This window comes from Palaemon carinicauda, chromosome 20, assembly GCF_036898095.1.
Source record: "Palaemon carinicauda isolate YSFRI2023 chromosome 20, ASM3689809v2, whole genome shotgun sequence".
Classification (NCBI taxonomy): Eukaryota; Metazoa; Arthropoda; class Malacostraca; order Decapoda; family Palaemonidae; genus Palaemon; species Palaemon carinicauda.
In genome coordinates, this window is record NC_090744.1 from 46628524 (window position 1) to 46643523 (window position 15000).

At 36.1% G+C, this 15000-nt stretch overlaps 1 protein-coding gene across 2 annotated transcripts in view; it reads left to right on the forward strand.

The window, feature by feature from the left end:
• Positions 1-14631, forward strand: part of LOC137660325 (zwei Ig domain protein zig-8-like) — a 62309-nt gene extending 47678 nt beyond the window's left edge. For both annotated transcript variants that reach the window (XM_068395145.1, XM_068395146.1), the window contains exons 6-8: positions 7005-7159; positions 8119-8248; positions 11286-14631. In XM_068395145.1, the coding sequence (XP_068251246.1) occupies positions 7005-7159; positions 8119-8248; positions 11286-11386 (386 nt within the window). In that variant the 3' untranslated portion in view covers positions 11387-14631. The remainder of the gene's footprint in view (positions 1-7004; positions 7160-8118; positions 8249-11285) is intronic.
• The last annotated feature ends 369 nt before the right edge of the window (positions 14632-15000 follow it).

Consider the following 15000-nt stretch of genomic DNA (forward strand, 5'->3'; position numbering starts at 1 on the left):
ATTCAGAGTGTAGATTATATTTTTTGCTCGTTTTTTTACACAAGGCAGTTTCGTTTTAAGCTGACAAGAGATGAAAAACGTTTAAATCTTTGAGATATTCAATATCTTTTTTTTATTTAATAAGTACAGATCTAATAGCAGAAGGAAATTTACACAAAGTCTTTTCGATAAGTATAAACATATCTTCATACTTTGTAGGTAAGCGAAGCAAAAAGTAACTATGCAAAGTGTTAGAGAACTGAAGAATTTTGCTTCAGTAGGAGATTTCACATGCTTTCAACTTCTTGGTAATAGGCATAATCCTTGAAATAGTATATCCAAAATTGGAGGAAATAGATCTGAAATGTTTGAGTATGTGGGTGAGCGTGTTCAAGCATTTTCGTATCTGGAGGCCAAATGACTGTGCCGATGGTGATAGGGGTGGCAACGTTCAAAGCACCACCACCAAAGAAATCTTATGGTGCAGGTCTGGGATTAATTGGTACAATGTCGCACATGCAAGGCCTTGGCAATTATGCTATGACGGATTTTTTTTCGTCAGCCCTAATGAAGATATGAGAAGAACAACCGGTCTCAAAATTACCCACAACACGTAAAACACATTGAATCGTTATCCTTTAGTGTCGCCGTTTCTTATGGCTGCAAATCAGGGGCCAAACCCGTGACCTTCATCAGGGGTAAAATTTCAAATTGACTTTTCAATACGGTTCGACAAGAGGAACACGATGGTGTGTATCTTATCCCCGTATCTGAGTTTAGGTGTAACCAGCAAAAATTTTGTGCCCAAATTTGACCCTTGTCCTGACCTCAGAGGCCACCTATTAACCTAAAACCATTGACATGGGTACCAATCAGCTTGTCTCGTGATGCCCGACACATTCGTCTTAGTTCCGAGCCTCAAGCTTAATAACTTTCAGCTAATGTATCATGAAGCATCTTTGGGTGTGGTGCAGGAGTTTTGAGGTCCAAGGAAAAGCTGATAATGTTGGGACAGAAAATAGAAAAAACAGAACAAAGTCGAAATGTTTGAACAAAAATGGTGCTAATATAATTCTACAATGTTTTTGACTTCTGAGTAGAAACATTGAAAAGTATGTCCTATCACATGGTGTAGCTCCCTTTCACTTAAGGAGAGATCCGTTGTTGTTGAGTGCATGTGAGTATTAACTTCTGCCTAAGGGAATAAGTTGATTGAAATAAGAGATGACAAAGGACTGGAACTGAAGCACATATTGACAGGTAAAACATCATTCTGGTTGTCCTAAGAGGAATACCCAATCATTACAATGAAGGTAATTTAAGTACTTTTTCCCATTTCAACATCGTATTAGTGTGAGGCTGGCTTCTCAGCTATGAACACAATGAAAGTGTCATAGTTTCACACATTGGAGGACCTGAATTTATTCATGAGTGAGTATAAAACTTGTGTGGTACGTGGCCTTGGCACCCCACCCCCCATTAATTAAAATAGGGTGCACTAGTTAAGAGAGGCAAATATAGGCGAGTCATCTTGCAGGAGATACACAAGTTTTAGGCAATCACTGGAGACCCAGTCTTGTTTACTAGGAATGTTAGTTAAGAAAGCCTTCAGTGTGCGATGGATCACGAGAAAAGGGCCCATGTAAGGAGGCATCAGAGGTCACTTGCTATTGTCGTTGCCCAGAAAGACATGCATTGCAGAGTGTAAATATTTCGGTATGTGTTGCTTTTTGGGGGGCTTGCAAGTCTGGTGGCATGGAGTAAATTTCCCCACAACGTGATGTAGATACTGGAGATTGTTGGAGGAGGTTGCAGACAGAAAAAATTTAGCAAGGATGACCAACGGGTGGCCATTCACAATTTCAGCTGTGGATAAATCCAGGGTATCCTTCGGAGGGTCTGTAATCCCAGCAGAACTCAGGGAAGCTGAGTAAACCAGTTAGAATCACTGCAACAGGATATCAAAGCTGCTTTGAGGATACGATGAAAACTTTCAACCATTCTGTTAGTTACAAGGTTGTAGGCAATTGTCAGATGTAGGGTGACGCCCAGTAAATTTGCTAATAATGTCCACAATTGAGAGGAGAAAGTGTTACCCCTGTCAGAAGTAATATGCTCAGGGATACCAAATCTTGCTATCTACCTAGAAAATAAGGTAAATGTGCATAACTTGAACGTTGCAGTTTGCATGGAATGACTTCATGCCAAAAAGTGGAGCGGTCAATGACAGCAAACAGTGTCCCTGTGATGTGGGTAGGGGACCTGCTACGTCGACGTGAATTTTGGCAAAATGACTCAGGGGTTAAGGAAAGATGCTCACTCTGGAATCCGTAAGACAATGTACTTTTAAGTTTAGCATGAAGTATAGGCTAGACCCAATTCTTAGCATCCTTTGTAATTATGTGTCAAATAAACTTTGTGTTCAGTAGCTGTGCAGTAGATTATCGTGAGAGGTGTGACCGTGTGAGGGCCCATGGATAAAATAAAAGACCTGTTAGCATCAGGGGGCAGGTTGGAAGGTGGAGGGATGTGCAGGATATCCTACATCCGTGGTACCCTTGATCTTTCCATAGTGATTTTGCGAAAGCATTTTAATCCAATCCCAGATGAATGGCGGCAAATATGTCTCTTGATAGCACATCGGCAACAGGGTTAATTTTCCCAAGGATGTTTTGAAAGGTGCAGGTGTATTCAGCCGCAGCAGAGAGATATCGATATTCAAAGGTGTACCTGGGATCGAAATGTTGAGTGAAGGCATGCACCAGAGGCATGTTCATTATGCGAATGAGAAAGGTCGTACCGTTTGGGAAGTGGTAAAAGTGAAAGAGAGCCAAATGCACTGCCAGCAATTCATGGTTGAAAGTAGAGTAGCAAGATTCCGCCTTAAACACTTTTTACTGAAGAAGGCAAATTGGCGGAGTGAGCAGTTGACCAACTGCTTGAGTACTGCACCAATAGCAACGTCGCTGGTATTGTTGGAGAGAAGAATAGGACTGGGGAACGTGGTACAGGAAAATGTAAACATCAGTGGTTGTTAGGCCATTCTTCGCGTTGCAGAAGGCTGCTAATTGAAGTGAACCCTATTTCAGGTTTCTTAGTTTGCCCCTGGAGGAGGTGTAAAAGGGGAATAGAGTTGCAGCTCGATGGCTGGCAGAAACTGGTGATAATGTTCATCTTGCTCAAGAATTCTTGCAGTGCTTTAACGGTCAAGTGGGTGTAGGGGCGTTCTGAACAGCTGATACCTTCTCAGGGAGGGGGTGAAATCTTTCAGGAGTGATGCAATGTCTTAAGAACAATACATAGTTGGCACCAAATGTACACATTTCATATCGGACTATAAGGCCATTTGTTGTAGATAGTTGAGTTCGATGTGTAGGTGATGGAGGTGTTCCTCTTTGTAGGAAGAGAACAAAAGTACGTCGTCCAAGTAACATACACAAAAGGGGAGGACACCTAAGCGCCCTCCATGAGGTGTTGACAAGTCTTCCCAGCATCACAAAGGTCAATGTAGAATTAATTGAATGTGTAAGTACCAAAGGTGATGGTGATGGTGGTTTTAGGGATGTTTCTGGATTCATGAGGATCTGATAATACCAATTAAAACCGTCAAGAGTGGAGAACACCTTCGCTTTGTGCAATGAGGAGGTAACATAGGCAATGTTGGGGAGTGGGTATTAATCAGGTTCTGTCTGCATGTTCAAAGGTGTTTAATCCCTGCAAAGGTGAAGGGTGTCATCCTTTATCTGGACAATGTGTAATGACAATGACCAGAAGCTTGAGGACTTTTGGTAAAGTCACATTCTTCCCTTTTGGCGAATGTTCTTTGGCGACAATCAAATGATCCGGGGCCAAAAACCTGAATCTGGCAAACACTAGGTGCCCTGCCAGTGTTTGGCGAAGCTCAGGACGGAAGACGTGAGGAGGTGGGTGTAGGCATCTGTGGGTGCAATGGTGTGGGCTGAAAAGTCGGAGTGGTGAGTGTCTTGCAACTGTGGGTGGGGATCTCAGATCCGTTAGCAGCTACCAGGTGAAAGTCAGCACTTAGAATGACTACGTCGTGTCCAGAAGAGTGACTTTGGTAGAAGGGAACAGGGGAGTTTAGGGGAGGCCATTGACATAAACAATTTCTTCTTATAGGTTTTTTGGCCACTGACACCCTCAAACGTTTCTTTGCAGCAGCCACGAATCTGGAGTGGTAGTAGCAGAACTTCGGCTGACGGCCATCAGTAAGTGGCTGGAGAGGTCGTTTGATTGGGGCATGTGTGAGAGGTGGCATATGTTGGTGGTTGGCGGCTTTGTCTCCGCTCTGGAACGTAACAGGGTTGGTGTCTCTGTCCTACCACATTCATGTCGCCTCCAGTCAATTCTGAGCAGTTGTCCTCATCTTCAAGAATGGAGGAATTGATGGAAGTCTTTGAGGTGGGGAAGTTGGTATCCATAAGGACATCGACTTTGGTCATCAGGTCCTTCAACGTGTTCAGGCTCATGTAGATATCGTACCCAAAGGCCACTTAGCAAGCTCACTTCGCAAGGAGAGCTGTCTGCGGCAGGTTCCAAGCATGCGATACTGGTCATTTCCCTGAGGGCCAGCAGAGCCTTTTGGTCTGCCAATGGCAGTTGGTGAGTATTGCTCCAGGAGGTGTTTTTGAGTGTGTCACACTCTATTAGGATATTTCCATGGTTGCAAAGCTTATAAGAAATTTCTAGGAAAATATCCTTGATGATCACAGCAAGAACATAGTCCACTTTTTCTTGAGCAAGTAAAGCCTTTGATACGAAACTGAGCTTCAGCACGTTGGAACCAGGCGAATGCTTCTCCACTGGCAATGGTGGCACTTTCTTTGCGGCTGCATATTTCAAAGAGTTAGGTTCGGTGGACTGCTTTGTAAACAGGGTAGGAGCGAATATGTGGGTGAAAAAGGTGGTGTGCATTAGTTACTTCGGTGGTCACCAATGTGGCAACAGAACCGTTAGGTTCTAAAAGAGAGGAGAGGTGAATGTAAGTACAGTTTATTCAACAGATGACAACCTTATATACTAGGAGCTGAGTGGTAGACTTTATTAGGGTTTTCATTTATAAATGCGGAGAGACTGAAAGATAACAAGGAATAGCATTACATTTTATGAGCGTGTACACCACTAATATTTTTTGTAAGAGAAAGTTTTTTTGTTTTTATTTATGTTTGTATTTGACTATAATTTGTATCTTAAAGTTTCATATGCATTCTTAAATAATGACAGCTTTTCCAATGACACCTTTTTTTTCAGTATAATAAAACCAAATATGTACAAAAGCTTCTAATTCTTCTTAAAACCATGATCAACAATATACTTTTGGAAATGTCATTGATAATTCATTAGTTTTTTTCACCGACGTAGAAATCCTTATTATTCATATTCCTTGAAAAATATAATAATCAAATCTTTAATAATGGTGTGCCTCAAAAATTTTATTGTCTAGTTCACTGTGCCCTGAAATGAGAAAGGTTGAAATCACTGCTCCAGCTCAATTAGTGGCCAAACGCGAAGAGTGGCCCCCAAACCGTCGGTGTTATGAAAATTGACGGAAAATAGGCGAGGGTTAAAGATTTAAACGGCAGAGAAGTTAAGGAAGATATTAAGCAACAATATCTATAAAAAAATACATATATCTACTCCTCATGTGTGGCTTGATAACGGTCGAAATTTGTAGTGTTGAAACTTGCTTTATTTTAAATGAAAAATGCGACAATAGAAATCAAAATAAGTAATTTTTCATTTCTATTTCAAAAACTTTTTTTTTTGTCTCTGCTTCAAGGAGCATTTGTCAGCATCCGATAAAGGAGAATAACATGATACTGCTGTTTATGGTAATAAAAGCGAAATAATTGAATATATGGAAGTTTAAACAAAACAATGAAGGTGAGCAATAGAGCAATATCGCAATATGGCACAGGCAATACCAGCCTCTGATTCAATAATAAGAAAAGCATGAGTGATCAAAATCGCAAATAATTTATGTTCCTTTAAAGTGGTGAAGTTGATTACATACTGCCATTATATTTTCGAAGTTTTATGATTCGATGTCACCCTTGTTTCTGTAATAGATTTGGGAAAAAAAAACAAGTTTTCGTATATTTCCAATACATATTCAATGGGTTTCATTATACAAATATATGGAAAAAATCCCATAAATATGCGGTATCAAGAAAACGTAAGTGAAGCAGAACTTCATTTTATTCAGTCAACAAAAAATCTCTGGTTCTAAAAAATTGTATATTGAAAAATAAAATCAGAATTCTGGAAACATCAACGCTACTCCCTCAACTTCCCGCCCGATTAAGAATCGGGCCAAGATTAATTAAGCACTAAGAAGAAGAGACATTGCGACAGCGCTACTCGGGAGGAACGTAAAATCTGTGTATCCTGTTTCCAATGGAAATTCCTCTTTCATATTTGTCAACCAGCTTCGTCAAGTCGGTCTCCAGTGCTCTCCGAGTTTTAGTAACAGCTCCTGACGTAATTTTGTTCGGTTACTTTGTTAGAGGCTCAATGGGAGTATTAGTTCTATTTTATACAGTATACGTTATATCCGAATCCCCATTGAGCAGAATACTGTAGAAATTATTATTATTATTATTATCATTATTGTTATTATTATTATCATTATTATTATTATTATTATTATTATTATTATTATTATTATCAGAGACAAATAATAATAATAATAATAATAATAATAATAATAATAATAATAATAATAATAATAATAATAATAATTTGTACAGTATTTCTATGATATTATTAAAAATAGAGATATGGTAAAATTGTAATATGAATAATAATAGGAATAACTTTCACGATATTAATAATGATAATAACTATCAGAAACTAAATTCATATCAATATCTACAGGAATACCCAATAGTTTAAACAAGAAATATAGCACCAATTGCGAATGATGTTTCAAGGTAATATCAAAACATGTATTTAATTTACAATGGTTAATAACTCTACTATTCCAAATGTGATTTCTTCTTCTGCAGAAACAATGTCTGAAATCACTGGGGCACCTGACTTCTATGCTCAGGAGGGTAGTGACGTCACCCTATGGTGTAGATTAAGGCACTTCACAGAACCTCCCAGCTATGTCTTTTGGTACCATGGTAACGACATGATTAATTATAATGCAGACAATAAGGTAAAGACTTAATCACTCTAGAGAAATCTCTGTATGTCCATATAATATTAAATTATACAATGCATGAAAGATATATTCATATATGCCATATGCTTCCAAGATATGATATTAATTCACTCTGTTCTGCTTCATCTCTCTCTCTCTCTCTCTCTCTCTCTCTCTCTCTCTCTCTCTCTCTCTCTCTCTCTCTCTCTCTCTCTCTCTCTATATATATATATATATATATATATATATATACATATATATGTAATGTTAAAATAATGGTATTCTTTCACTATGTGATAAGTTTATAATCTTTCTTTTTAAGTTATTATATGTAATTCCTGATAAACTGGTAAAACTTCTTTTGATAGCATAATATAGTGCCATGAAAAGAAAAGAAAAGTCCTAAAGGTATCATGAAAATAACATTAGACGTCTTCAGATCTACTTAACATCAGTCTTTAAACCAAAATTCTTTTGATGGGATGATTATGAACCTCTTTCTAGAGATTGTTATCTTTACTTCTTGCTCAATTTTTTTTTTCATTCTTAGAACTGCATGAAAGATTTATAGAGTAAAGTATTTTTATCTGTAAGATCGGTCAATAGTGTATAACGGAAACTACGGATAAGAATTTTTGGTATATATATATATATATATATATATATATATATATATATATATATATATATATATATATATATATATATATGTATATATATATATATATATATATATATATATATATATATATATATACACACACACATATATATATATATATATATATATATATATATATATATATATATATATATATATATATATGCATATATATATATATATATATATATATATATATATATATATATATATATATATATATATATACAGTATATACCCTCTGGATAGATAAAATACATATATTTTTAGGGTATTTCTCCTACTGCCTTAAATCTTTCATTATTTATTTCAGATAACTGTAATTAGTCAAGGAGGTGAGAGCAAACTCCAAATTGAAAAAGTAGAGAAAAAGGCATCTGGCAACTATACCTGCATGCCAGCCAATGCGAAGCCTTCTTTCGTCATCCTTCATGTTATCACAGGTACTTTGTGCTCTTCAACTTCCGTTGTTGTTGAGATTGTTGTATATTTTTTTTTGTTCTCTAAGTTTAATCAAATGCAATATTTCTATAATTCTTAGCCCATAACTCTCAGGTTGAGTCATTATACATGATTTTCTATTCTGATCTCTCCCCTGAAGTTAATGGAACAACACATTAGACTATCCAGGATAAGAAGTCTGACTGACACTAGATAAAATAAGATATTTATTTCTTTTAGAAAATACTGAGATTCCTACAATACTGTTCTGTTTTACAAGCAAATTCTATATCTCAATAATAATTCCTTTGTGAGTTTAGTCAAAGGTAACTTAAAACAACTGTTCACTGTCGATGTGTTTTCACGTCCCTTCTAAAGACTTATTTCAGGTGCCAAAGAAGCCTGCTTTAGGGTTTCGTGTTGTTCAGTACAATTAAAACACGATTTAGTATTTTTGTGCTTCCCCAAGAAACTTTAATTATACAACCAGAAAATTAAGAAATAATAATTAAAAGCGATTATAGTATTGTTAGAATTATATATTTTTAAATTTTCTTGTTATTGCAAAATATTGCAATTGAGAAAACCGGGAGAAAAACGTAGATTCCTATTATATACATACACACACAGACACACACACACACACACACACACATATATATATATATATATATATATATATATATATATATATATATATATATATATATATATATATATATATATATATATATATATATATATATATATATATGAATATATATATATATATATATATATATATATATATATATATATATATATATATATATATATATATATATATATATATATATATACCATCTATCTACCATGGCACTTCACCGAATTTTGGGAGGTAGCAAAAATGATAAAAACGAAACAAAAGTGGATTTTTTTTTGTTATCATTCCCATTTGCTTGAAGAGGGAGTCTTCCAAGTCTGTTTGGTACTGATAGGGCTCCAGAGCCCACCTTTCCCTATTTTTTACCACAAATGAAGCTTCATATTATTAATTCCCTACTGCTACTACCACAGGGGTCACTGAGGTGCCCCGAGGTCGCAGCAGGGCCTACCGGAACTGCATCACAAATGGTCCCTATTCATTTCAATCTACTGTATAAATCGCTCTTTTGACTCTCTCACGTCTATCCTCCTGTTACCTAGGGCTTTCTTCAATCCCTCCAAGGACTTTCTTCACTTTTATTCCTCACAACTCCAATCCATAAATAATATACATCACAGTTGGCATAATTACTTTCTACTTCAAAATTCCCTTTACATTTATTCCCAACCCCCTATTTTTTACCATTCCCGTCACTGACCCCAAAACTTTATATCATCCATTCACCCTCTCACGTACATCTGCCTCCACCCACCATTTGTAGCAACAGCAGAACCCAAGAACTTGAACTGATTTATTTACTTAAGTAACTCTCCATTCAACATTACATTCAAACTAACACCACCCTCCTTCCTCGTGCATCTCATAACCTTACTCTTGCACTCTTAACTCTCAACTTCCTTCTCTCACATACCCCTCTAAACTCTATAACTCATCAACTTAACTTCTGCTATGAGTTTGAAACCAATTGATTATCATACACAAATTACAACGGATTCACCTCTCACTCCTAATCCCTCTCATCTCTCAGTTTTAAATCATCGACCAAACACTTGAGCATTCACTCTTCTCACAACTCCGTCAACAAAAATATTTAACAGCCATGGCCACATCATACATCCCTAATTCAGCGCCACTCTCACTGGAAACCGCTCATTCATCTCATTCCTCATTATAATGCATGCTTTAGCAACAACCTTCTACCAATTCCATGTATTCACATCACATTCCACATTGCTCCCCTGAGAACTCTATCATAATTGTTGTAAACTCTTCCATTTGCCGCTCTTACCCATGTATACTTATTTATATTACTCTTCTTGAAAATACTATTATTTATCACCAGCTCTTGTTCAACATTTCTACCTGGTACACCATAGTTCCTAATGACACCTTCTACCTTTTTAGGACCCACTCTGGAATTCAAGTCACCCATCACAACTACATAATTTCATCTATTCAGTCCTTCTACACACCCAGTTATCTCATTCCATAGATAATTCTGCTCTTTTTTTCCTTTTCTCTCAACCTGGCCAATACACACTAACAAAAGCCTAACATTCCCTACCCAATCTAAGTGACACCTCCTTCCATTCCACTAATTTACCTCTCATCCATTCCTTCAGGAATAAAAACCCCATCGTCTCGTGCTCTTCCCTATTCATTTCCTGACAATCTACCCGTCACTTCACTATTACTTCCCCTTCCACTTTTATTTGTCTCACACAAGGCTGATACATACATCAGTCTGTCCCAAAAACATATTTCAATCACGCATCTTTCACTCTCTATCGTACTTCATTCTCATATATTCAGACAACCCATAACTATAGTCCATTTCTTTTAGCGATGCATATTTGCACCGACTCGCAGCGGTGCCCTTTTAGCTCGGAAAAGTTTCGTGATCGCTGATTGGTTGGAATTATCTCGACCAACCAATCAGCGATCCGGAAACTTTTCCGAGCTAAAAGGGCACCGCCGCGAGTCGGTGCAAATATGCATCGCTAAAAGAAATGGACTATAGTGTTGGGAGCATTCACTCTCCCCAACTTCTCTTCTTTGATATCTCTCAGGAATTAGATATATAGGTTAGGTGATTCTCAGTCCCCTCGTCCTGTCTCCTATATTTGTTCCTTAGGGCATGCAGGGATAGGTTTGCACTATTCTAATTGTTGTTATGATGGTTTGGTAGTTTGAAGTATATTTTAAGCAAGCCCTGCATACCAAGTTAACCTTACATAATCATAATCAACCTACATATTTTAGACATATTCTGTGACCAAAGAAACATGTAATGAAGTCTGGGATCATGGGATCATGAAACCAAGGAGAGAAGGCGACTCCTAATTATGCAAGTTTAATAAAGCGTCTTTTTTTTCTCATTTTCTTCCTGTCAGGAGAGACACCTGCAGCTATGCAGCGGGCGGCTGCTCCTCCACTCGACAGCGCTTTCACCTTAGGGCTGGCGTCTGTGTTCATAGTTCTTAACGGCCTATGATTAGGTCTGTTCTCTCCTGTGACTGTTTGTCAATATTAGTACGCATAATGACTGCTGGTGAGAGGGTGTGTGAGGTATTCTTGTCTGTGTACATAATGTTTGAGAGTGATAGTCAAATATGAATATGCGTGTGTATATGGTTGTGTGTGTTTATTTGTGTATTGGGGTGCTTGAATGTATATAGATTCTGTAAATAAGAATATGCTTTTGAGATTAACTATTTGGTTGTACATAATGCTTACGAGAGTATTGGTGTTGGTGAGGTGTACCTCTAAGTGCGCCTGATGTTTGTGGGTGTGAAAACTAATGATGTTCATCTCTAATTGTACATAGTGAGTATAATTGAGAGGATGTTGGCGGGTTCATCTGCATATGTCAGAAAGATTTGTGTGGAGAAGGTGTTGGTGAGGTTTATATAGGTTTATGTTTGTAAATAATTATGAAAATGTGAAAGTGATAATGATACTTATCTATGTTTGTGAGTAAAGTATAATATACTTGCTAATGATTGTTTGCGTTCAAAACATGATCATTCTTATAAATGACTTGCATAAAGTAATGTATGTAAGTGCTGCTGTCATGAGTTTTCTGTTTATGCCCTCATTAAATGGAAAAGAATTCTTTATGATATCAAAGAGATGCTATTGGATAGTACGTAAAATGACATTGTATAGCTAACCAAGGTATGTCTTTTATATAGGGGTAAGGGAAAATTTTCTTAAGTTTATTCATCAGATGTATTTATATCTCGAGAGGATTTGGCATATGAGACTCTAGTGAGGAGGATATAATAAAACAAAATATCAAATCAAGAAAGAATAAGAAAACTTTAGCTAATTTTCCAAATATGCAACTACAATTACAACAATTTGTATCGATACATATTCATACATATCAAACGTGCAAAAAGAATTTCCTAATTGAGAAAGGCTAAGTATGTGAAACTTTGGCTAATTTTGCAGATATATAATTACAAACAAATTATGTCTAACTGCACATACACACCGAACGTACAAAGTATCTTCTCTTCATTCAGACACAGGAATGTGCAAAACCATTCTTGAATATCAACACATACACAATATAGGATATCCATTTCTATTTATCAGTAAAAGGCTTAATGAGGCAATAAGCGATGTCATTTTTCCCATCAACCGCCTATGTTATGGAAGTGACCTATTTTGGGGGGGAAATATTCAAAGAGGACATATCTCTACCATAATCAGTATTCAGATCTAGTGTATCTTTTGGAGTTACATTCATCTTTTAAACAAGTCAAGTCTTCCTCTGCATATAAACTTTCTGTGCACTAAATCTTAATAGACTAACAAAAATCCTTTTGAAGAGCCTTGTTAATAGAAAAATAACCATGGAACAGTTTCGTAGGTTTTTTATGTTTACTGATAAATATGATAATTTAGCCACCTCTCCCATAGCAAATATTCTAACCGCCAAATAAATTATAATGAAATCCGTCAAAATCGTTTTGAGAAGGACACAAAAAAAAAAAAAAAAAAAAAAGACTGACACCAGCATCATACTTGACTTCCTTTACATGTAGCCAAATCATTCTTCACCGCTATTATTTCTCTTATGGTTTATTTCCTAATTCCCTTTCCTAACTGAGCTATTCTCCCCTGTTGGAGCCCTTGGGTTTATAGCAACCTGGATTTTCAACTAGGGTTGTAGCTTAGCAAGTGATAACAATAATAATAATTTCTCAATATTCATAAAATTATGTGGGAAGGGGAATATTGTTCTACCTTTCATCTGTTTTTTCTTTCTGTCTTCAAGAACAAATTCTTCCTTTTTTCCTCCGAAGCAGAGAGTTGCTTGGTTTTGCTCTCAAAAGGTGAGTGTGACGAAGTAACAGAATTTATCAGCAAGTGTGTAAATGGGTGTAGTTTCAGCTATGTTTGTTTCTTACAAAGAATGGTCGTTGATAAATGTTTATGATGGTATGTTTGTGTAATGAAACTTGAATTTTTGCGTTTTTTTTATAAAACAGATATTTTGAAAATAGGGTGAACATTGAGGTTCATAACCCAATTGACTTCTATCTCTTAGTAAATATGAATATAAATAATGTTCATATGATAACGTGTATATTTGAATTTCTTTGATGAAGGACGTTTAAACTGTAATGAGGATTCTTTCCTTTTTGAATCAGTCTGCAAAGTGATTGAAGAAAGAAAGTTCTGTTGTATGAATTAATGGTGGTGGGTTTAATGAGCTGATCATGGGTGCTTTGTGCTCCTAGAGATTTCCACCGTCTCATTTATAGGAAGGAATTAAAAAAATGGACCTTCTGAAATGTATCATTTAGTGATGAAATGCTGACATTTGACGAATAAAACAACATATATTTCAGAAATGGCATAAACTGGAGTGACTCTGGTTTTATCTTTTAATATGAAGGCAAGTGGTGAAGGCCATTGGTGAACGAAATCTTATTGTTGGAAGAATATCAAGAAAAAAAGATCTGAAACACAGCAATACTTGTTTTATCTTATGATTAAAGGCAAGTGCACCATCTGCAGAAGGTCGTGATAAAGGAATCGTTGTTCTTAGATTTGAAATATGTCAAGGATAGTCATGATGTTGCTAATGAATATATACAACATTGTTTGCAATATATATTTTCATTGAGTGATCGGACAGGATGTATATGATCTTTTTTTTCTTTATATAAAGGACTTCTTGCAGACTATGAGTGTACAACAAATATTAGATAGAAAGCGTGTCATTCCATCGCTGTCAACTAATTGTAACATTCAAGAGGGAATGAACAGTTCCTTTCTTCTATTTGTACATATTTACTTCACATTGTTTCTAAATAGAATTTATATTCATACAACAGTAATGTCTTGCCCTTCGACTCCGCTTCTGTCCGACATCATATTGTCTTTTTTCCTCTAACCTTCCATTGCCTCGACCGGTTGTAGTGGTGACGAAAAGGTGAAACTGAGGACTCCTCCATACGAGATTGAGTTTTAAAGTGTCAGTGTTGAAAGGAGAAACATAAACAGAACTGCCCAAAGACGGAAATTCAGTTGAAGAGCTCATATTCGTAAACAGTTCACAGTCTGTTTAATATCATTCTGGTTACAGACACTTTTGTGTGGGATGTTTGGGTAAAGGGGATGATTAATCAGTCCTTAATTCAATACTATATATTACAGCTTTGTTTCATCGTCTTTTATTTCATAGGTAAGTGTCTACTATTACTATGGGTACGACGTTCATGTGACTATTTATAATAATAAAACTTTGTCCAAAACACTCGTTTTATTTCCAATTTTGTCTTAACTCAAACATAGCGTTGAATAATGACAAAATACTTTCAAAATTCTCCTTGATAATCTCATTTGATGCTCTATTATAAAGAAGACTTTCACAAACTCAGATTTTATTTTCCTCCACAAATTAGAATAAATTTCATCGAAATCTCAAATGGTAATTCGTCTCTCGAATAAACATTCAGACATAAAAATTAAATCTTATAAATGTGTTCTTTTTATATATTTGGTGAAGTATTAGGAACTTTCAGTCTAGAATCAGAGATTTGTATTGATTAATTTTCCGTTTCATCAAATAGCTTTACAAATATGTTT